The sequence below is a fragment of the Melopsittacus undulatus genome, chromosome 5 (genome assembly GCF_012275295.1).
Source record: "Melopsittacus undulatus isolate bMelUnd1 chromosome 5, bMelUnd1.mat.Z, whole genome shotgun sequence".
Taxonomy (NCBI): Eukaryota; Metazoa; Chordata; class Aves; order Psittaciformes; family Psittaculidae; genus Melopsittacus; species Melopsittacus undulatus.
In genome coordinates, this window is record NC_047531.1 from 45,773,201 (window position 1) to 45,796,268 (window position 23,068).

The following is a 23,068-nucleotide window of genomic DNA, read 5'->3' on the forward strand; positions in this document are numbered from 1 at the left end:
TTCTTTTGAAGTCGCCTTCAAGCCTATAAAGAATTGAGATCATTGTAAAAAGTGGTGTCTGGACAAACAGGTGGTTCAGAAGTATTTGTCTGTTCCAGGTGAGAGTCCCAAGTGATCTGTCTGAGGTTTGATCTTGGCTGGCCTGTGATGGTAAATACCTAAGGAAAGGACCTCTTGCAGCCTGTTCTCAAAGCCAGTGCTATGACCTAAAAGCAGATTATCAGTGCAGTACATTGTGGTTCAGTCCCTGACCACAGGAACACCTTCTTCTCTGAATTGTTCCCATCTCCTGAGCCAGCATCTGTGTGATTGTCTGTCTGCTGTCTCTGGCAACCTTCAAAGGAGGATGAGGCAGTGGGGAGCATGTCTCATCTTAGAGTCAGTCTTCCTCTGGTCAGAGAGCTGGTGGTGGCTGCAACATTTCAACTGCCAAGGTGAATAAGAACAAACCACTATGACAGAACTTGCCAGAACCACAAGCAGTGAGGAAACCCATTGTTTTCCTCCCTGCCTGGATCTTGGGACACCATCCCTGCTCCTACTGATAAAATACAGGGTATTTTCCAGAATACCATCCTTCTGGGTGGCACTTCGGAGCCAGAGGCGGAAAGAGAAGAGGGAGGTGGATGAAGAAAGGGTTAGCAAAGTCTGAGGAGGCGCAGCAATAGCAAACCGCCCTCACCACAGCTCCCCCTTTCTCCAGGGGATACCTTTCTGAAACACACACTCTCCTCACCCCCAAAACAGAGCTAAAGTAGAACATGCTGTTGTGCTGGGGCAGCTGGTACTTCCAGGTAGCCAGAGGACCATAAGCTCCATGTGAAGACAGTGACGAGACTGAGAGCTTCCATTTTGAATCACACAGCTTAGACTGAGGTTTGTTTCTTCCTGCCCTTTTAGCACCTGCAAGGGAGTGTAAAGCACACTGCAAATTAAACAGGGTTTTGCAGTGACACTTGGGGCAGGGAACTCCTCTAAGTGACTTAACGTTTTTCTATTTATCCTTTAAGGTTTATGTTGCATGCTTGGCCCATTTACTTCGCAGTACCTTATACTGGCTCAAAAATGAGAATACACACAAATGCCAGCCAAAAGGGAAACCAAAAAGGATCTAAATGCATTTACTGCTATTTTTGCCCTGGTACATTGCTTAGCTCTGTATCAGGCACTTTTAAGGTGGGTGACGGTGAATCTGCCTGTGGAGGAGGAGGCAGCCGCCATTGTTTTAAGTGAAAAAAAAAAAAAAGGACGTGTTTAGGCGGGAAGGGGCTGAGGCACCACAACCACCATGGCGAGGGTCTCCCCCCGCGGACTGCGCTGGGCTTCCCTTCCCCTCGCTTCCCTTCCCGGGGCCGGGGTACCGGTTAGCCCGTCACAGGGGTAATGGCGAACCCCCCTCCCTCACACCGCCCGCCGCCGCGCGGGCTCTTTAACGGCCGGCGCCTGCGCGCGACCCCCTTCCCTTCGCAACCGCCCCGCGGAGCGGGAGGGGAGGGGAGGGAGGAGGGTCACGCGCGGCCGCGGCGGGAGGGGGCGCGCGGGCGTGCGCGAGCCGGCGGCGGCACGAGGAGGGCGGGGCGGCAGGCAGGGGGCGGGGCGGCGCGGGCGGGCAGGCGGGATTATTATGGGCTGTGGGCGCCGCCGCCGCCGCTGAGAGGAGGAAGATGGAGCTGTCTGCAGTGGGGGAGCGCGTCTTCGCCGCCGAGTCCATCATCAAGCGGCGCATCCGAAAGGTGAGGGGCTCACCGGCCTCGGAGTGGGACGGGAGCGGCTGCGGGCCGTCCCCTGCTCCTCGCTGTAGGGCCTCGGCCGCGCCGCTCGCCCGCCTGCCGAGCCCCCTCCTCACCCCACACACACACCCCCCCAACCCCACACCCCCTTCCCTCATCTTCTCTGTGTGTGTGTGTGTTGCAGGGGCGGATCGAGTACCTGGTGAAATGGAAAGGATGGGCCATCAAGTGAGTGCATCCCGATGGGGGGGGGCCTCCCGCCCGCGCCGCCCTGTGGGGGCCGACCCCTGGGCGGCGGGGCCGGCTCGGGGAGGGATGAGGCATGGTGGGATGGGGATGGTGGGGGGCTGTGTGTGAAGGTTGGTGCACTAACCCCTTCACTTGTGTGTGTCCCTGCCCTGTCACCCGTGCCCCGGCAGGTACAGCACCTGGGAACCCGAGGAGAACATCCTGGATTCCCGGCTCATTGCTGCCTTCGAACAGAAGTGAGTGCTCATTCCCCCACCCCAGCTTGGGATTGCAGCAGCTTTGGTTTGGGTGGGAGTGGGAGAGGCTGTTCAGCCTCCTCTTTTTTTTTCCCTTTTTTTCTTTATTTTTGCTTTACTTTTTTTTGCCTTTTTAACTTGTCTGCGGTTTCTCCTTTTGAGAAAAGTTTTAACTTCTTGACAAATTTGACTCCCTCAAGGGAACGAGAGCGTGAGCTGTACGGGCCCAAGAAAAGAGGACCTAAGCCTAAAACTTTTCTGCTGAAGGTAACTCTTATTTAAGTAACTTAGGCCTAACTAAATGCCTCTCAAACCTCGCTAGTGCGTGCCCTTGGAAGAGCTAGACTTCCAAGTGCCTTGTGCCCACTGCCTGGCTCAGGGGACATGGGGACAACACGATGGGAAAGCGGGTGGAGGGGAAAGTGTGTGTGTGTGCGGTGAGTGCCCCAGCAGGAGGGTCTGCACATGCGGATGTGTATGGTGAGGCTGCGATCTCTTTTTCCAATATCCTCTCTCTCTTTATGGCCTTCTGCTGCCGCAGTGGAGAGCTAGCCAGCCTTGCTCCCTCTTCCCTTCAGCAGCCTCTTCCAGCCAGCTCATGCCCTGCAACTTAGCAGCATGCTGAGCAATTGGGCAGCTGTGGCGGGAATCCCGCTGCCACTTGTGCTCCTCTGGTTGTGTTTCAGGATGTAGATGCTCTGTGGGAGTTTCATGAGGGGTTCATGTTTTGATCTGTAAACTACAGGCTTGTTTTGTCTTTTTTCTGGGGGGTGGGAGGGTAGGGGTGTTGTGGGGGGAGGAGCGCATAGGAAAGTGGCTGAACTTTCCAGTTCCCCTCTGATAGACCCAGCACCTCTGCTTGCTGACAGTGAGGAATGAGGAAGATGGGCCTTAGTGTAGCCTCCCCCCCCGATTTTTTACTCGTTTTTTTTTTAATTAAGAAATGCGGTAGCTGCATGACTGCTGTGAGAGCTCTGTGAATTTATTAGCTTACAAACTCCTTTCTTTGCTCTCCTTGTCCTCTTTCGTTTCCAACTGCGTCAATATCAGATTTCAAATGAATGTAGAAACAACACACCTTTATATGATTAAGATGGATGAGCAAGTTCATAGCTCCGCTGATTCTGATCTGGTGTAAAGCCCTGGAATAGCTAGGGTGGACCCTGTGATAAGGCATCACTATCACTAATTCATCCTATGGCTTTGGGCAAGTCGTTTAGCCTTTGTGCATGTTTCCCCATCTGAGAAACAGGTTAATACTTTCTTTGCCTGGCAGTGATAGGAGCTTTACTCAAGTCAGTGCAGCACTTTAACTGTATGAGCACTGGAAAGAGTGGCAAGGGGTAGGGTGTCACCTCTCCTCTGCTTTAAGAGGACATAATGAAGCACGCAGAAGAAATGCAGGAACAGGGATATTCCCCTGATGGCCCAGGGGACTCTGATTATTCTCAGAGAGTCTTTCTGATGGAACTGTCCTTCTCCCTTATTGCCTGTTTTTCTGGTAACAGTTTTCTCTATGTGCAGACTGAGAGCTAGAAACATGACTGATACATGCTACCTCTTGCGTTTTATTCAGAGAAGCTAGACTAGTTTGGTTTTTGCTTTCTGGCAGTCATGCATTAAATGAAACCCTTGTGTTTAGGTTTCCAACAATGCAGAGGAATGCTTAAAGGGGAACCACCAGCTTAAAATGGTTCTCTGCTTGAATTAAAAAATACTGGTATTTGTAACACTTTACATGGTTCAGAGTGGTAGAGAAGTATTTATGCTGTACTTTTAACTTTACTGTGTGTAATCTGTTTCTTTTTTATTCTGAATGTGATATGGCAAAATCCATTGCCAGTTTTTCAGTCATTTAGAAACCCCAAACCAACCTCCAAACTCAAAAATAAAACCCACTCATTCCTCCTCTTCTCCTCTTGCCCTTTAAAAAAACACCCTAAACTTGGAACACGAATGATTCAACAGCATCCTTTGAATCACACCCCTGACATGTTTCTGTGGCACATCTTCCTTCTACCAGCTTCTCAAACACTGTTGAAAACCTGTAGGTTTGCAGTGCTGGCTTGGTACTTTATAGAAGATGGATCGCGACAGCGAGTGAGATGAGCTCTCCTGAAGGTTGGTGCCACATTGTGGGAAAGGCTGGCAGGGCAGCTCTGGGAGATGGAGCTGGTGAACCCATTTTTACTCTCTGACTTGCTGATTTTCTGTGACTTTGCATCCTACCCTAAAAATAACACCCCAGGCCAGCCAGCAAGAAGTAACTCTGTCTCAAGCTAGCCAGCGCTATCTGAACTTGTCCGAGCTCTGTTCAGGCAGGCCACTGGCAATGCAACTAGGGCCAGAAACAAGACGGAGACCAGCAGGATAGTTTGCATCATGTGCATCTCCCTGTCAGTTCTTCTGAGGTGCCAAAGATGCATGTTGGACCTCTGGTACCCTGCAGCACCAGTGCTGCTGAGAGAGAGTAGTGGGGTTTGATTCTGCCTCGCACATTGCTAATGATGCTTTCGGTTATTTTAACTGCAGATTCTCTTGCCAGTGAGAATTTCAGAAGCAGGGGATGAAATCTGATTCTTGCATCCCAGAGGGAGTCTTTGGAGTTGGCAGTTAGAACAATATTCTTTTTGATCTGTTAACTGAAGAGATTAGGCCTTGGTGCAGTGATGTTTAAGCAGGAGTCTGGCCTAGGACTGTTTTGGTAAACTAGTCTGCCCTCGACTCGGTGGCTTGCTAGGATTTTTCAGGTGTATCAGTGCTTAAACTTGGGCTTCTGAGCCACTAGTAAGGCATTGAAAGAAGTGCTCTGATACACTGCTCTGTCGCCTGGCTTGCGAGGGTGATTTAGTTTGCAGTGGGGGCTAGGTTTAGCCTAGGATTAGTTCTCAAAAGCTGTGGATAGGCACCCAGGGGAATTTTCAGAAAGCATTCCAGCAGGTTAGTGGCCCATGCCTTTGGAGAAGCTTTGAAAGGCTGCATCTTTGGCCACCTGCTGCCTTTGTAAGCCAGGCTCCTGTTGCTGAGAGCTGTCTAACATTTGCCCTTTCCATCAGACTGCAAAGGGAGATTACAGCCCAGGCTTTATAGTGTTGCTATCAAGATGGCCAGTGTTGAAAGTGACCCCTGCAAAGTTTTGGGCAAGAAATGGGTCTTTATCCTCTGCATACTGGGGCAGACTTTCCCACAGCTGAGATCAAGCTTGGCAGGATGTTGTAATTCTTGGGAAGTTGCTCGTATGTCATAAGCTTTGTGCTGAGCATATGGGAAGCAGAGTCCTTAGTCTGAAATGGGCAGCTCTGACTTAAGGCTCTTACCTTACGACTTAGGTGTCTGGCCGAAGTTGTCCTTGAGGACAGGCTCTTCAGCTGCAGGTCAGAGTGGAAGCTGGTGTGAGGTTAGGAAGAATCACAGCACATGCTCTAGTGATCTTCCTCTTTTCCCCAGCTCAGTTTGCTCTTTTTATGTTGCTTTTCCCTTGGCACTCTGCTGTGCAGAATGCAAAACTTGCCAACTAATCTAATAAAGTCTAGCGCTGTTAAGAGACAGACCGCTGCAAGCCCTGCGGGTGGCTAGCAAAGACCCCTGCTTGGGATGGGTGTAAATACTAAAGTGAAAAGACTGGAGAAGGTTAATGAGCAGGGAGAAGTAAGGGAGAGCCCTAGTGGGAGGAGGGGAAGAAGGGGCCAAGCATCATGGTGTTCTGTCACTTTGCCCTTCCCTGAACTCTAAAGTTGGAGTTGGGTTTCTTTTGATCTCCTCCTTGTTCGTAAATTATCCCCAAGCGGTTTGAAAACAGACCATTCCCCTTTATAGCATTTTGTTCCACATCCAGTAGGGAAACTTTAGTTTATGGCGGTGTTGCTTGGGAGAACCATGATATGAACTGGCTTGCTGTTGCCTTCTCACTTGGAAGACTGCAGAAGAAAGGGGGTGATAAAAAGGACGAATGGCAGCCAAAGAGGGGAAAGAAGAGCTTTTGCGAATGCTGTTTGGAACAAGGATTGTGGGAATGTAGGTAGAGAATAAAGGACAAAGCAGAACCAGTAATTTATGAGAGAGTAGTGCTACTGTGGTGCAGCAGCACTACTGGAAATGGCTTGATTTTGAAATAATTAATTAGAAGCCCATTGCCTTACAAGGATTTTTTTTGTCTTGTTTATTTCTCCTTCCAAACTGCAGAGATTTTGATACAATTCAGGTAGCAGAGGATTTTCTAAGCATGTGTTCATGTACGTGCTTGTGTGCCTCAGTGTGGTAAGGGAATGAATGAATGAACAAATATGCTTGCTTGGGCCTCAAGGGACACTTATTCAGAAATAGTATGGAACGGGGGAGATATACTAGTTCCCAGGGGCAATGAGGGAGAGCTGTACAGGCTAAATAAAGGTGATATGTATCCCAAAAGGGAAGAGGGGGAAGGGCAGCAATCCTAGCAATTGGCATGCTCATATAATGGAGCACTGCAGCAAGCCTCCAAAAGCTGCATCCTGATGTAGCCTGAGCCGTAAGCAGAGTGAATTACTTCGTATACATGCTGAGTACTTCTCCAGCAGTGAGCAAATCCTGCAGGTGAAAGCTGCAAACCACAGAGAGCTAGTTTCCATTTGGAAAACTTCTGAGTTAAGTAGCAAACTGTAGTGAAACAGCTGAAAGGATTAAACGGGTTTGTTTTTCAAAGGCCTTATGCACATATGTCTCATGAGTGTGACAATATAATGGATCTGTAGCAGGGAAAAGTGCGTTTCCAACAGATAAAACTGAATGCTGAGTCTCCTCCAAACCAGAGGTAGCAAGTTATTTAATGTGAAGTTGAAACTGGGAGAAGGAGAGCCCAGAAAATGTGCTGTCTTCATCAGGGAAAAGACCCGAGTTTGTATAGTTGATGCCTGAATAAACCTGATCCTGTGGTAGAAATACTGAGCTTCACAACTGAGAGGGCTCTGGGGGCTGGCTTTAGATAAGGCAACTGATAGTATTTTTCTTGAAACCTTACCTGGAAAAACAAGCTCAAGGTAAGCTGAATATTTGCATATTGCTCTTTGGAGCTTGCCCTAAAGCTGGTCACTGAGGGATAGCAGTGTTGCTCCAGGGGAGAGCTGTTGAGTGCCAGCTTACCCTCTCTCAGTAATCTGCACGTAGTCTATGTGGAGATTACTGAAACTGGAATTTAATAAACGCAGAGAGCTGAAATACGAGTTAGAAACAGCTTCAGCTTGAGAGAGTAACTGGAAGCACAGGCACATAGCAAGTAAGGGAGACCTAGTCATTCTGGCACTCTGGAAGAGCCTTAGCAGGGCTCCGTGCTAGCTGCTGTGTAAGCACAACACCCAAGACAGGTTTCTCTGTCAAAACAGGACAGGAGCTGATAAATGCGTGCAGGCTGGGGAAGGAAAAATCAGCAGGACTATGGAAGTGGCTGGGCAGTGACCATCCCAGCATTATCTGTTTTCATTTAATGTGGCTGATGGGAAGCTATGCTGAGGAATTTTGGGGTGTATAAGGCAACTGTGGGTGTCTGTTACTGCTTCCCCCAGTCTTGGGGGAGGCTGCCTCCTTTCTCACATAGGTGATGGAAGGCAGTGCTGTGGGCAAGGCAGCAATTAGACTCAACTTGGAGCAAAGTGGCACAGAGGGGGCAGAACTCCTCACTCCAGTGTGTCATTTGGGGAAGGGAGTTCATCAAGATGTGTGGTGTTGGTGGCAGGAAGGGCCCTGGAAGATGCCTGTGTCTACCTGCTGAGGCTGTGGACAAGGGGTTTTTTTACTGCCATATCTGTCCTTCAGTACCCTCTGCCTGAATTCTCTGTCTTGCATTTTGGGCTGGGACATTATGTTGCACTTCCTCTCAGCTGAGCAGTGGTGAACTGGCAAGAAGCCCAAAGCACAGGAGCAGCAATGCTAGGACTGGCTGTGATGGGCAAGGAGTGGAAAGGAAGAATGAAGTTGTTAGTCCAGGCTGTGCTGGTATGTAATGTCAGAAAGCAAACTGTAGCTTAGCCTGGTGTCTGCCATCTGCTTCAGAGGGACCTGTGAAGAGAGGAGCAAACACAGCCCTAGATGTGCACCTCTCTCTGCTGTGATTTCCTCATGTGATCTCTGGGGTCTCTTAAGTTGTGGAACATTGGGATAGGGATAGTTGATATGTGGTGCGGGGATTTTGTCTGGTGCTGCTGCTATGCTCCAGCATGTAGGACATCTGGGACAAGAACTGTGTCTAACTTTTCATTTTCTGAGCAGTTTTGGGTATGGAATAATGTACAAGGCTGAGCAAAGATACTATCTGAAAACTGGGATACTTCCTGCTATAGCAGGGCATGCTGGGTTTGTCTGCCCTGGGGACACTTCCCTCCAACTAGGTGAAACAGCACGCTGTACAACCTAGGGTTAATATGGAGGGCATCTGTGCCTGCCTTGGCGTTGTGTTACTCATCCCCGTTTCTTTGTCAGTCAGCTAATAAAAAGTCTAGAGCACCTGGTTCAAATGAGCCTTTAGCCTGCGTTTTCACGTACAGCTGGGGAAGGAAGCCTCATCTTTGCAGTCCTTTAAAGACAGGATACAAATAGTACTGAAGGGCATGACTGTCCAGCATTAGCCGGCGGGGGGGGGGGGGGGACGACGACACGACAACGACCAAAAGGTCTTCACTTTTGTTTTCTGCTTGCTCAGGGTCTTCTGTGGTTCCCATGGGGATTTCGGTGGGAGAAGAGGGACACTGGGTGACAGCAAAGCTGTGGGGGTGTCTGAGGCTTTGAGCTTATTGTGCAAGAGCTGGCCTGGGCCCCTCGCTTAGATGTGTTAGATCCCTGCTTTTACACGCACATTTTTTTCCCCAGGCGTTTCTCTGGTTTGAGGCACAGGCTGCAGGGTGACAAAGGAGATGGTGTTGGAGTGCTTAAGCTCTTAGCTGGCAAGAAGCCATCCCGATCTTGGCGTGTGCTAGGGGGCAACAGCATGGAAAAGTTGGGGAAGAAAAGCAGCTGTTGTCTATAGCATTGCAGTTCTTGTCGTGCCCACGAGGTGGGGGAAGCTGCTCACTACATGGGCGATTGGAGGGGCTTGCCTGTCCCCTCCAGGCCCGAATGGCTTCTCAGCAGTGGTCACACGCAGGAATTAAGGAAGGGGATGGTTTGGGCAAGGAGCAGGGTGCAGATGGGAGGCTAAGCAACTGTGCTCTGACAAGGTGTGATGTAAGGACATGCTCTGGGTTTCCATGCCCACAGGGTCTTCAGGTCATATTGCCTCAGCTTACCAATGAAACTGTTGTTTCTGCTGCCAGAAAACGTTCCCATCTGGTGCATGAATCAGGGCAGGTTTTGGCACTATCTCCAAGCACCAGAATTGCTTAAAAGTCTTGTTCCCTTGCCCTGGCTCTTTGGAAGGACAGGCACTGAGCAGTTGAACTGGTGCTGTTCCTGCTCTGTTTTATTAGTATGTTTTAAGTGAGTGTGGTGGTCAAAAGGACAAGGCAGTCTCTTTGGAGATGCAGTTAAACTTGACTGGAATTCTAGCTGCTTGGTTTTAAATACTGTCTGTACCTTGCTTCCACAGCAGAGTGAAGATAAATGCCTGCGTGTGGTCTCCAGTTGAAATTAAGCTCTGGATCTCTGCTTTTTATGTGTTTAGCTAAGACAGCTCTGTTGAACCACCCTCACCTGCCTCCATCTGTGCTTCTCAAGGCCCCTGTCTGCCATGCTTTGGAGAATAAATGAGTCTGGTTGTGGAAGGGAAAAAGCAAACTGGATGCATTACTCTTCCTCTTCCCCTTCTACTTATTTTGTAGAGGACTTGATACAGTCCCCTGTCTTGGGACTAGTATGTGATTTTGGATGTTAACACTAACAGTCCCAATGCTTAGGAGGGCACTTGGTTATTTGGCTGACAGTGGAGGGTTGTGCACATTGCCTGATGATGGTTGAGGAGGACCTTGGAAACCATTAACTGTAACCCTGAAATGCAGCTGGAGGGTGGCAGTTCCCTCTTGTGGAAAACACATGTCAAAGGGGGCACAGCCTAGGGAGAAATTAGCTACTCAGAAACGATATAGACAGTACTTCCTGCTTATATGGGACAGTGCCATAGCCATCAAGAGTCCAGAGGTGTGTACGTGGTTTTGTCATTAATGTGGGTATAAATGTGCCACGGCATTGCTGAGGTGAGAAATGCCTGATTTGAAACTTGGCTGCTCCTAGGCTGCCTCTCTGACCCTGTTTTGTTTTCTCTCTCCCCACCACCGCAGGCTCGGGCCCAAGCGGAGGCCCTCCACATTGGGGATGTACACTTTTCTGTCAAGCCTGGTTCTAGCACCTCCTCTCCCAAGCTCCACTCCAGCGCTGCGGTGCACCGGCTCAAGAAAGACATCCGGCGATGCCACCGCATGTCCCGGCGTCCCCTGCCACGTCCGGACCCCCAGAACAGCGGGAGCATGGCAGGGGGTGCTGGCATCCGTCCTCCTGTCTCGCCCTTCTCTGAGACCGTCCGCATCATCAACCGCAAGGTGAAACCTCGTGAGCCCAAGCGCAGCCGCATCATCCTCAACCTCAAAGTCATTGACAAAGGTGGGAAACCAGCCAACGGTGCCGGGGGCCTGGCTCGGCCCAAGATCCCCTCCCGAAACCGTGTCATTGGCAAGAGCAAAAAGTTCAGCGAGAGCGTTCTCCGCACTCAGATCCGCCACATGAAGTTTGGCTCCTTTTCACTCTACAATAAACCTTCCACTGCACCTGCCCCCTCTCTGGAGGGCAAAGGGGAGGCTGAAAGCTCCCAGGCAGCCTCCTGTGGGCTCATTATGGGTTCCACTCCCTATGATGCCCCCAGCTCCAGCTCCTCCGGCTGCCCATCGCCAGCCCCCCACTCCTCCTCTGACCCAGATGATTCCCCTCCGAAGCTGCTTCCTGAGACCCTCAGCCCAGCCATTCCTGACTGGCGTGAGTCAGAGGTCCTTGACCTCTCGATCCCACCCGAGTCAGCTGCCACCAGCAAGCGTTCTCCCCCAGGAGGCTGTGGTGGGGGGCAGACGCCCTCTTTATCCCTCTCTTCTTCCGACCCGGAGCAGGAAGCCGGCGACTGGCGTCCTGAGATGTCCCCTTGCTCTAACGTGGTGGTCACAGATGTCACCAGCAACCTCCTCACCGTCACCATCAAGGAATTCTGCAACGCAGAGGATTTTGAGAAGGTGGCGGCAGGTGGTGGTGGAGGAGGCAGCAAGTGAGCAGCCAGGTCCCCCCACTCCAGCCGCGTGGGGGGAGCTCTACTGCGAGAAGTCGTGGTGCAAATGGCTGTCCTCAGTTCTCTCCTTCTCCCCTTGGCTGTCTCTCTGCCCTCACTGCCGCCCTTTCTCCTCCTCTCCCCCTGCCCACTCCCTCTTGCTGGAGGCTGGAGCATGTCAGTGGCGAGGAGCTGGGGGCATCCACTGTTCTGGGGTGTCACTGCTGCTGGGAGGAAGCAGGGAGGGTCATGGTGGGGCTGTGGAGTGGTTGTTTGTCCTTGAATGTGGTGTTGTCCAACGGGTGGTGGAGCCTTTGGGGGTGCGGCATGGGTGAGCATGTGTCTTTGTGCCTGTGGGGGTGATGGGGAAAGTGCTCTACCTCCTCCTTCCCCTTCCATCACTGACAAAAACTGAAGAGGAGCTCCAGACCCTTGAGGAGGAGGATATAAGAGGATTGGAGCCTTTGCCCATGCCCCCCAAGCCTTCTCCCATAATGTGCATGCAGTCTCTTCCATTCCTATGTGTCCCCTTGCTATGACACCGGTCCTGCCATCTTTCCCCGCTTCTTGGTCTGCATCTGCCCTCTCCTCTGCTGTCTTCATGGCAGTTCCTGACCCAGATGCCCCTAGAGTGAGGGGAAGAGGGGCAGGTGAAGCATCATGCCTGAAAGGTGCTTGAGATGAAGCTGTGGTGATGGGGGTGCCCCATACAGCATAAACCCCATATCGGCTTCCCCTTTCCTGTGACTATTGGTGCTACCTTGGCAGTTGTATGGGCACTTTCAGATGCCCTGGTCCCTCCTCTTCTAACTTGCTCAGCTTTGCAGGGGGAAGGAAAGGAAAAGGGAGTATGATTCTGGCCCAGATCTTCCTCCTGGTGTTCATCACTTGCACTTACTTGGGGGAGAGAGCATGAAATGTCCTTCCCTAGCCTTTCCATGGTGGAAATGGGAGTGGGCCATGCATCCAACCTTCAGTTTGGGGGAAGATACACCAACAGTGTGATGCTGCCCCAGCTGAGAGAGACTGGTTTCCTTCCTTGCACATAAGCTTCCCCCCAGCTCCTTCGGAAGGAGGGAGGGATGGATGCTAAGATAGATTGCTTGCTTTTCCTGCTTCCTTTCCTCTCCTCTGCTCTCCCTTCCCTGTGGTGGATGGCCTGGAAGAGGGTTCCCCTCTGTTTCCAAGTATCTGAAACAGCCCTTACAACTGTCAACCAAAGGTGCTAATAAGAAATAACTCTCTCACAGTGTATGCATGTGCAATGGATCTCTTCCCCTGGAGCTGTAAACTGATCTAGAAATTCCTTCTCTTCCCCCCAGCAAGTAGGAGTGAGCAAGTTCATAGCTCACTCTCCCCCTGACTACCTTTGTTCACATCCAGAATAAGCTCTCTTTGCCTCCCATTTCTGACTTGTCCTGTTTCTGTGTGGGTCCTAAACTTCATGGCAAGATACCGTTTCCTTGCTCTCCCTTCTCCCCCTATTTGCACAGGACTCAGCCTGTAGGGGCAAGGGAAAGAGGTGCTGATCCATCGGTGGGAGAGCCTCACCCTCTCAGCCCTGTCCCTGGTATTCAGGAAGGGGCAGAGGGGTGTCACTTCTATATAACATGCTGCAGAGGTGAAAAGGGTGGAAAAACTTCCCCATGCCAGGGCTCACCTACTTAGACATCTGCCCTGGGTGGGTGAACATGAGTGGAATTAGCCCCTCTGGTGCTTCTACACAAGGATGTGCTTGTGGGCTGCTGGCTCTGAGGAGTGCTCTTGTGTGGAGTAGTGATTTTGTGGTTCCAGCGGTCTGAGGATAGAAGGGAGGCAGTCTGTGGGAGAGAGGTAATATATGTTTGCCCAAGAGGCAGTGTTGGGGTGGTAGAGGGACAGACCAGCTTCTGACCTTAATATAGGGCTTCTGTGCCCAGAGTTTGTCTTTCCCTGCCTCTGGTGCCTGTGTTGGTCTAATGCTGCCCTCCCCACAGGCTCCTCCTGCCTTGCTGCCAGTGGCATTCAAAGCCATGGGGCAGGGTGAATTTGCACCACTTGCAGTTTGGTGTCTGAGCAGAGAGTCTGAGGGGGATTCCAGGTGCTGTTAGCACCACCCTTTACATGCCTCTTTCTTTTTCTTTCCTTGGTTAAAGAGCTCAGTGGACTCTTGGGATGCAGTTGCATTCACAGTTGAAGCTAGGGGCAGGGAGAAAGACTTCTCTGATCCATTCATCAACCTAAGGCTTCCTATAACTTGTTGGACTTGTGTGTGTGTCTGTATTAATACCTGCCTGTATTTTTTGTGTCTTGATTTTGGGGGTTTTGCATCTTGTTCCTGGCACACCCGGGGATCCCTTATTTTAGCATAGCCTATCCATTTGACTGCAGCCTCAAAGATGAGCAGTTTGTAGGCATGGGAAAAGCTAGGAAAATAAAGCTAGGGAAATAGCAAGGAGATTCTTCTCTCTTTCCCCCCTTCCCCTTTCAACTAGAACTATTCTGCGGCTGTGAGATAAGAGGAGCTTCTTTGTGGGGTGGATGCAAACTGGCCAGTCACTTTAGGTTGTTGAGTTACTCTTTGGTGTGTATGTGGTGATGTGCTTTGTTTTGTGGTATTGAGGTTCTGGAAAAAAAAAAAGCATTTAAGTGGGAGATAAAAGGGAACTTTAATAGGAAACTCTTGATGTGTTTTGGCCAAGATGTGTTTGCTTGGCAGAATTCTTTTCCCCAGTGTCTCTTGTATGGTGTTCTTTGGGGGCAGGGGACAGGAATTGCTTAATCGAAGGGGTTTTGCCTTTCTTCAGAGTGATAAGCAAAGGGACTGTCTGAAGAACAAAACAGTGGGTCACTGTAGGGATACCCTGTGAGGACCCTCTTCCTGTGGTGAGGAGATGAGGGGACTTGTAGCAAAGGAACCTGTGCAGTAGATCCTCTTTGTGAAGGAAGAAAGGAGTATGATCCGGCTTGCAGATACAGCTCAACTGCTTGTGTGACAAATATCTCCCTGGGTGAGTCACCAGGTAGGGACCAAACCCTGAACCTTTGGATCCAAAATGAGGATCCCATGCTGGTTTGAGTTAGTTTGCTAACTTGAACACACAGCAGCCTTGAGTCCTCAGGTGGATCAGCCACTTGAGGCTGGCTAACCTACCTTCGTATTCACATGGGTTGCATTCCTCCTTCTGAATTTTTGCCATTGCTCCTTAATGGAGATGGGAAAGATCTATCCATGCATTTTCAAAAGGGCATGGCACTGAAGGTGGAGTTTATTTGAAAGTATCCCCTTCCCTTCCCCGTAACCCCTAGGAAAACAAAAAACAGGGAATTATTCTCTGTGTCTGTGCCATGTTTGTTCTCTTGTTGTCGTGTTTTTAGAGGAGATTTTATGATGGAGTGGGAAAAGTGAAATGATTAGTTTTGCATAAAAAACAAAAAAGAAAAGTTTAAAAAAAATTTCTACAGGGAGAGAGCGAGAGAGAGTTTAAAAATGATTAATAAATGCAGTGATTGCACAAACTGTAGTGGTAATAGAGATGGTCCTTAGAGAAAAGAGTATTTTGTAGTATCGAAGCATGTGTGTCTGGGATGGTGTTTGGCTTGCTTGAACTGGAGGGAAAGGCATTCTGGGACTAAGCAGCGATCTCTGAGCTGAAAAGGCAAGTTGCATGTTGGAGGAACCCTGTCTACCAACCCTTCCCGTCCTTGCCTCCCAAGTGTTGGAGTGAGTTCCCTTCCCTCCCATACCTCTCCTGTGAGCTAAGGTAAAGTCTCCAAGTGGTTTTCCGGCCGAGCGGCCCTCAGAAATGGCCGGTTGCGTTCTGGCAGAACGTGGATCGGGCCACCAACATGGAAACAGTTGACTTAACTTCGCATGCACAGCAAGCTGCTAAGATTTGGGGTTGTCATGTACCTTTCCTGCCAAGTCACTGTCTCTTTTCCCTTCCCCATATCCAAGCAAGATTAACCATGGTGGGCTTATCTCCTGGGAACCAGATGTGCCTCCCCTTCATAGGGTCTCTTAGCTTCTTCCAGCATCGGGTGGGGAGTGGCATTTTTCCATATAGGATTCACCACATTAGGACAGAGAACCAAGTCCCATCTGTTTGTAGTCCAGCATCCCATCTCTGAGAATGTTCACATCTTCAGAGGTAGATGAGAGAGCTGCCTTGTGTGCTCCGAAGGTGCTTCTGAGTGAGGCATGCCCTATTCTTCAGGCCAGCAACTGCTGGAGGCTTTGGGATGGGGAGAGGAGCACCTTGACAGGACTGTGTTTGAGTAAGGGCTGTTGTCTTCTACTCTGACTTCCTGCAGAGTGGCAGGGAAGAGTTGCCTGCACATTCATTTAGAGCTTCCCCATTCATGATATCTCTGCTGGGTGTTCATCTTGTGCATGGGAATGACTGCAGGGAGGAGGGAAGCTACCGGATGTTGCTGTCTGAACAGAGCATAGCAGGCAGGGGATGCTAGGACAGCTTTCCTTGTCTGAACTTCTCTGGTGCCCTCAGCTTTGCAGTGGCAGGTGATGGATATATTGATGCTTCCCACAGCCTGGGCTGCTCTTGGGAGCTTCCTCTCTGCCCATCGAGCTCTGTCAGTGCTTCCACAGCCTTCAGCTTAGAGCAGCAGCCTTCTGTCTGATGCTTTCTTCTCGTTGAGCAGAGTGGGACCGGAGAGTTGTGAAGCTAATGAGGTGCAAGCTCCTTTTGGGACGGAAAACAGAGAAATAGTGTGGTGAGCATACCCAGCTGTGGTGAGCCGCTACTTGATTTCTGTTTTCAAAAGAGAGAGGGAGCTTTTCTCTCCATCTCCTCTTACTGAAGTTCCCAGGGTAGTTTTATGATATAAAGAAAAAAACAACAAAAAAAAGAACCTCTTACAATCCTGCTTTTTATCAGGTAGGAGCTGTCTCTGAGCTGAGTCTTCCTAGGGATTTCACTCCCTTTCCCAGACCCTCTTTGTAGAAGAGGTTTTGGCAGCTCCCAGTGTTTGGAGATTGCTTTCCTAGGGACCTCCTGGCAGGAGGAGGTTGCCATGCTGAAGGATGGTGTCCTGAGACCTCACACTTATGCCCACCACAGGTTGTGGCATTAGCGGAGCTGTTCAGGAGCAGGTCCTTCTTGCCAGGGAGGTGTAACAAACCTGGAGTGCGTGTCTGGCTAAGTGCTTATTTCCCTCCTTGCCTCCTTCCCCACTTTCCAAGACCTCCTTGCCTGGTGCATCTTTTTACTCCAATGTCGCTTGCTTTTGCTGCATTTTTCAATTGCCCATAATCGTGCGAGAGCTGGGATCTTATTTACTTTTTATATAGAAATATAAAAGAAACCCTGCCCTCTTCCCTCCCCATCTCACCCACCACCCTGTGTGCAGCCTTCCCAATCTCTGCTCTGAAGAGGGTTAATTTGGGGCTGGGGATTTGGTGCCTCCTGGGTTCTGTTCCTTTGGTTGCCATGGCCTTTCTGCCAGCTGTGTCACTGCCCTGTGTCTCCATTTCCCTGGTGCAAAGGGGTGGAGGGGACCATCCTACTGAGGGTGCTGGCAGCCCGACTCCCATGGCATTGGCATGGAACTGGAGCAGTGCCGAGTATTGCTTCAGAAATCCCCCTCTCCCAGTCTGTGCTTCCTTCCCCATGTAACTCCAGGAAGTATCTTCACTTCATTGATGCTTTGGGGTTGAGCAAAAATGCGGCTTTATTTTCTTTTCTTTCTTGTATTTTCTAGGTCCCTCTCCAGAGTGCAGTGTGTATGGTTTCCTTTTGCAGGTGTAGATGGGAGGAGGTGTTGGAGTCTATCTCCGTCCCCACCTCTTCCTTTGCATCCTCTACTTCTCTCCCCTTTTGATGCTGCCCTGTGTCAGGCTGGTGGGGTTTGCACCCTTGTCTGTGTGGGGTCAGCAGCATTGGCACCAGCAGCTTCGTGTGTGGTGCATCTGAGGTGCCTTGTGTTGCACCGTGTTTGTAAGGATGTCACAGGGCCCCGAGTTCTTTCTCCCTTTAAATATCTCTGTCTGGGAGTGAAGGGAGGTGTAATTATTTTGCTCTCCCCATGGTGGTGGGCTGCCTCTGGCAGCTCTTCTTTCTCTTCCAGTTTCTCTGTGGTAGGAAACAATGTCTCCAGGACTGTCCAGAAGTGCAGTTCTTGGGGTGAGAATCCCCCTGCCTCAGGTTAGTGCTGTGCTTTGAGCCCTCTCCCTCCAAGCACCCACCTAAGCGTGCTGGCAGAGGCTGCACTGGGTGTGCGAGAGTGGGGATGCCCCCTGTGCTCCCAGGCTGAGTGGAGCAGGGAAATGGACAGAAAGCACCATGCTGCAGCATAGGGAATAAGTAAGGTGATGGAAGAGCTGCTGGATGATGCCAGCTTCAGCAGCAGTTCAGAAAACGTATCTGGCACGAGGGAAGGGGCATGGTGGGGCCAAGCAGCTGAAGTGTTAATTTCCATCGCAGGGCTCTGGTCCTTGACTTCCTTTCTTGTTCAGTTGAGCACTTTGAGCTCAGACTAAACTGCAGGAGCATGGCTGGGTGCATCAAAGCACTTTGTGGGGCTTCGGGGCCTTGTAGGGCTGCCAGGGTTCTAGCATGGTCCTGAGTAGCCCCCTGGCTGCACCCTGCATTCCAGGGGTGCTGAGGGTTTCCTTCTGGGCAGAGCAGCAGGTAGGTGCTCTTTAGCTGTCCTGAAGGGACGCTGCTGCTTCCAGCCCCCTAGCTGCAAAGGGGGACATCATCTTAGGTCAAGTTCTCAAACAGAGCAACCGCAAAAAAATAATACTCCTTAAGATGACTTTTTTCCCCTAGAAAAAGTCGTCGTGCCTGCGCCTCCCCTAAGCTAATCAACTTGGTGTGCTGTCCTCCCCTCTTCTCCTCTCCCTGCTGGTAAGCCTCGTGTGCTCCTTAAGAATAGAGGACTCTCTATTTTGGGATTATGTTTTTGTTCCCCTGTTTGTTTTCTTTTTGCATAGAAAGTTGTCCGCTGGTGGGGGAGGACAAGGGTCTGCCTAGTCTGTTCCTTCCTTTCACCTTCCCCAGTGCCAAGCTTAGGCTTAAATCCTGCAGGTTCCTGCAAATTCTGAACTTGAAGCAGGTGAGTTACCCCACTGAACTCTGTGGTACTTGGGTGCTTCAGGTTCTGCCTGCGCTTGAGTTTTGGTAGCATCACAGCCTTACCCTTTCTCTTAGAGAAGGTCAGACCTAACTCCTAGAGTTCATATGGTTCTGGTGCAACCCATTTGTCTGTATTTCCTCTCACTTTGGCATACAGAGTGAAGGTGGTAATTTCTTCTATTTTAATTTAAAATAAACCGAAATATGTATCTTGTAATTTTTTTTTTAATTTTAAAAAATGCATTTAAGGATTGTGCACGGATGAATTGTATATCTATATATATTTTTTTTGTCTTGAAATTTTCATTTTAAATATAGTGTTTGTTCAGGTTTCCGGTTTTGTTTTTTGTTGTTGTTTTTAATCCAGTTCCCAGCTGGCTAAACTCTGTCTAGAGCGGATGGGTGGGAGGCAAAGCCACTGTGGAGGGGTGATCGGATCACCCCTTCTCCTGGCGCTTCCCACAAGAAAATGGTTTGCTCCAGGTTTGGGGGTGGGGATTGTGCTAATTACTCTTGTATTCTTGTACATTTTGTTCTATCTGCTGCTCTTGAATATTGTATCAATGCCAGAAATGGAGAGATAAAAATTAAAAACAAAAAAAAAAATAACCCCCAATAAATTGTTACATTCCAAACCCTATGGTCTCCGCTTCCTTTGTAGGGCTGTGACCTGCTCTGCATGTAAGAAGTGGCCAGTGGAGCTGGTAGCTGAGATACTGAAACGCTTAATACCTTCTTGAGTGGTTTCACATCTAGCTGGAGACCGGTCACTAGCAGTGTCCCTCAGGGCTCGCTGTTAGGGCCAGTGAGGATCATTAATCTTAATCATTAGCGATGTGGATGAGGGGATTGGTGTCATCTGCAAATTTACCGAGGGTATGCTCAAGTAAGGTGGGAGTGTTGATCTGCTGAAGAGTAGGAAGGCTCTGCAGAGGGATCTGGACAGGCTGGGTTGATAGGCCAAGGCCTTCTGTGTATGAGGTTCAAATAGGGCCAAGAGGCATGTCCTGCACTTGAATCACAGCAACCCCATGCAGTGCTGAAGGCCTGGGGAAGAGTGGCTGGAAAGCAGCTTATGCAAAAGGACCTGGAGGTGCTGATTGATGGAGCTGAACATGAGCAGCTTGTGCCCAGGCAGCCGAGAAGGGCAACAGCATCCTGGCCTGTACCAGCAATAGTGTGGCAGCAGGGCCAGGGCAGTGATCATCCCCTGTACTGGGCACTGGTGAGGCTGCATCACGAATAAAGTGTTCAGTTCTGGGCCCTTCTCTGCAAGAGAGACATTGAGGTGCTGGAGCAGGTCCAGAGAAGGGTAACAGAGCTGGTGAAGGGTCTGGAGCACAAGTGTGATGGGGAATGGCTGCGGGAACTGGAGAAGAGAAGGCTCAGGGAAGACCTTATCGCTCTCTACAACAGCCTGAAAGGAGGATGGAGAGTGGTGGGTGTTGGTGTCTTCTCCCAAGTAACAAGCAATGAGACAAGAGCTAACAGCCTCAAGCTGCACCAGGGCACGTTTAGACTGGATATTAGGAACAATTTCTTCACTGAGAGGGTGCTCAGGCATTAGAACAGGCTGCCCAGGGCAGTGGTGGAATCACCATCCCTGGAAGTGTTCAAGAACCATATACAGTGACATGGTTTAGTGGGGGCCTTGGCAGTGCTGGGCTAAGGGTTTGTGATCCTAAAGGTCTTTTCCAACCTGGTTGATTTTGTCATTCTCAAGCACTGTGGGTCTGTTCTGATTTGGAATTTCAGGCCTTATTGCACACAGAGGAGGTCTGACAAAGCATGAGGGAGATTCCTGCAATGCTGGGGGAAGAAGGAGCTCTTTGGGAAGGCCAAGCTGTGGCAAGCAGAACCCAAACCAGCTCTTCCAAAGTGCTTTGGAGAACCTCCCATGTGTCTCATGCATCCTTTTCTTGTAAAAATGGATCTGAGCACAACCTAGCACTTGGTGGCTGAAAAATAGCCATAGGCTATTCCCAACTCCAAAATATGTGCCGAAGTGCACTTTATGGTGTACTAACCTAAGAAATATTAATGTGTGTAATTAAAGCCCCAGATTTGTTCTGTTAGTCTCCAGTCCATAGAAATTCCATAAAAAGTTTATAGCAAGATTTGTGGTGGGGGAGGGCTGTTGGTGTGAGATCTGATAGGGAAAGCAGAAGGGTTTGGGCTGAAGAGGTGCTCCTTGGGTGGGGGGAAGAGCACAAAGTCAGTACTCTGGGAGCTGGGACAGGGTAGTGCCTGGGCACAGCTGTGGGGTGTCACCAGCGAGCTGGCTGTGATCTGGGTCTCACCCGGAGGGGAGAGATTGGGCTGAAGTGGGGATGCTCAGGGGAGAGTTTCTGCTCTGTCAGGTGCCTGGAGCTGCCTCTGGTGTCTGAGGCTTGGAAAGCCACAGGAGAGCCCTCTCCCGTGGTGACATATCTTGGCTGGCTGGGAGAGCTGCACAGACACAGGGCTGAGCACAGCCACGGTGATGTGCTATTGATGTTGTGCCGTGAGGTTCACCTTGCCTTCGCTACATGCCAAAGCACTCTCTCGCTTGCCCCTGCACCCTGGTTTTGCTCAAGAGGCAAGTGGGCTTTTGGCTGGATCCAAGTACAGCAAAGGAAGCCTCAAAATGTTCCTGGAGCTGGAGGCAGGCTGGAGAGGCAGATACCAGCCATGACCGGACACATCCAGCAAGGTCCTGCACAAGCATACTGGTGGAGGCAGTGCCTAGTGCTGGAAGCTGCATCTGTAGGGCTGGGAGACCTGGAATGAAAGCAGCCTGTATTTCTGTGCTATGTGGAATCTGCAGATCCCCAAGTGAAATGGACTGGAATCTCCTCTTTAAGGAGAAAGTAAATTTGGGTCCATGGGGTGGCAGCTGCAGTGGAGCCCTTTTCCCTTTTTAGGGTGGCCCTGGGTGCACCCCAGAGCTGGGCAATAGCCCTGGGGTGTAAACCCCAACCCCAGAGGCTCCAGGTTACCCTCCCCTAGGAAAGTCTCTCCTCTTTCCTCAGCCCCACCACTCTACTGGCCTGAGCATCATGAATGGGCCAGGGTTTCCCTCTGGCTGGCAAGGGACTGCCCTACTCCCACAGAGAAGGCTGGACGGGAGGCAGCATGTCCACCTGGCTCAGAGGAGGGCTGTCCTTCCCCTCATGCCAGCAGCCATGCAAAATGTCCTTCTCGCCTGGTGGCTGCAGCAGGACAGCCCTTTGGCCTGCCTTGCCCTGGCTGCAGCCCCCCCCCTTGGAGATAGCTGCCAGCCCAAGATGCCATTTGTCTGTTAATTAGTTGGAAGAAAATTCCTTACTTGCTCCCTCATCTCTCTGGGATGAATCTGTGAGCGCTTGTTAAAACCAGCTTCTGTTGCCAAATCATGATCAAAACCAGGCTCCCCAGATTCCCCCTGCCACCTATTACCTCCCCTCATCCTGTTGCATACAGGAGGGCAGAGTTTCAGCATCACTGGCTGTCTACTGAGCATCTTTGGATGGTTATTGGCAGGACAGGGAGGCAGCTCTGGCTGCTGACCAGTCTGAGTCATCACCCCCTGTGAAAATCTATTTTTGCCACCTCTTTGTCTCCAGGAAGAAGTTGGGGTTCCTGCTGAGGGAGAGGGAGATGTTGGGATCCCGGGAGTTGTGAGCCCTGCCCTGCTGCAGCAATCAACTCTTCCACATCAGTACGGGCAAGTGGGCTGGAGCTGGTGTGGAGGGGTCACCAGTCCCACTCACTGCCACAGCAACATCAACCGGAGGCATGAACCTGTCCACCATGACCCTGCAGCCTCCTTTGGCAGGAGAATCTGTATGGCTGAGCCAGTGCAAAGCTGCCAGCTTCCGCCAGCCGGGGGCCTGGAAAGCCTTATAGAGCTGTATGGCATATTTTGGCAGACTTGCAGGTAAAGGACACCCCTGCCTCCCTGACCTGCCTGCTGTGGGGTCGGGTGGGCTAGTCCAGTGCCCACATGGGTTCATTTTGAACCTGCTTCTGCCTGACTGCTGACAGGAATGGGCACATTGCAGGCAGCAGTCACACAGGAGGCCAGTGTTCTCCCCTCATGCCACCAGGGCACTGGCTTCCATTCTCATAGAATCACTGAAACAGCCAGGTTGGAAAATACCTTTAAGATCACTGAGTCCAACCTTTACCCCAGGACTGTCAAGTCCACCACTAAACCATGCCTCATCTATACAGTTTTCGAACCTGCACCATCCGTGAACTCATCCCAGTGCACCAAGCACTCACGTACCCTGAGCACTCGCTGCCAGGGACAGATGCCCATCCCTGGGCTTTCTCCACATCCACCAGCTTGCTCAACTTCACTTTCCCTCCTCAAGATTTCCCTTCTTCCTTAAACGTATTCTTTTCATCTTTCCCTCTTCCATCCCATATGACTTCCTTCTATCCTCTCCTTCTCCCCACAGCCTTCCAGCACCTTGACCTGGTCAGGCCTCTTGCTGGCTCCAGCTTGAGGATTTTGGGAGACCGGGGTGCAACGCACTTGTGCAGAGAGGGTGACTGTGCTCCACTGGCAGCATCCCTCTGTCTGCTCACATGAAGCCAAATCTG

The 23,068-nt window shown here is 50.6% G+C and overlaps 1 protein-coding gene across 2 annotated transcripts; it reads left to right on the top strand.

Annotated features, from left to right (window-relative positions):
* Positions 1-1,622: 1,622 nt before the first annotated feature.
* CBX6 (chromobox 6) lies at positions 1,623-19,134 on the top strand. Of its 2 annotated transcripts, none has more exons than XM_034062716.1 (5): positions 1,623-1,733; positions 1,915-1,958; positions 2,150-2,215; positions 2,416-2,482; positions 10,456-19,134. In XM_034062716.1, the coding sequence occupies exons 1-5, from the start codon at positions 1,665-1,667 to the stop codon at positions 11,425-11,427; spliced, it is 1,218 nt and encodes a 405-aa protein (XP_033918607.1). In that variant the 5' UTR covers positions 1,623-1,664; the 3' UTR covers positions 11,428-19,134. The 2 variants fall into 2 exon arrangements, with proteins under 2 accessions (XP_033918607.1, XP_033918608.1); XM_034062717.1 differs by having other exon boundaries at positions 10,510-19,134.
* Positions 19,135-23,068: the final 3,934 nt, after the last annotated feature.

Bases quoted from the DNA above. Each gene is read 5' to 3' on its own strand.
- CBX6 (XM_034062716.1), top strand. From the start codon at position 1,665: ATGGAGCTGTCTGCAGTGGGGGAGCGCGTCTTCGCCGCCGAGTCCATC. The intron at 1,959-2,149 runs GTGAGTGCATCC...GTGCCCCGGCAG, and splicing joins TGGAAAGGATGGGCCATCAA to GTACAGCACCTGGGAACCCG. The intron at 2,216-2,415 runs GTGAGTGCTCAT...GACTCCCTCAAG, and splicing joins ATTGCTGCCTTCGAACAGAA to GGAACGAGAGCGTGAGCTGT.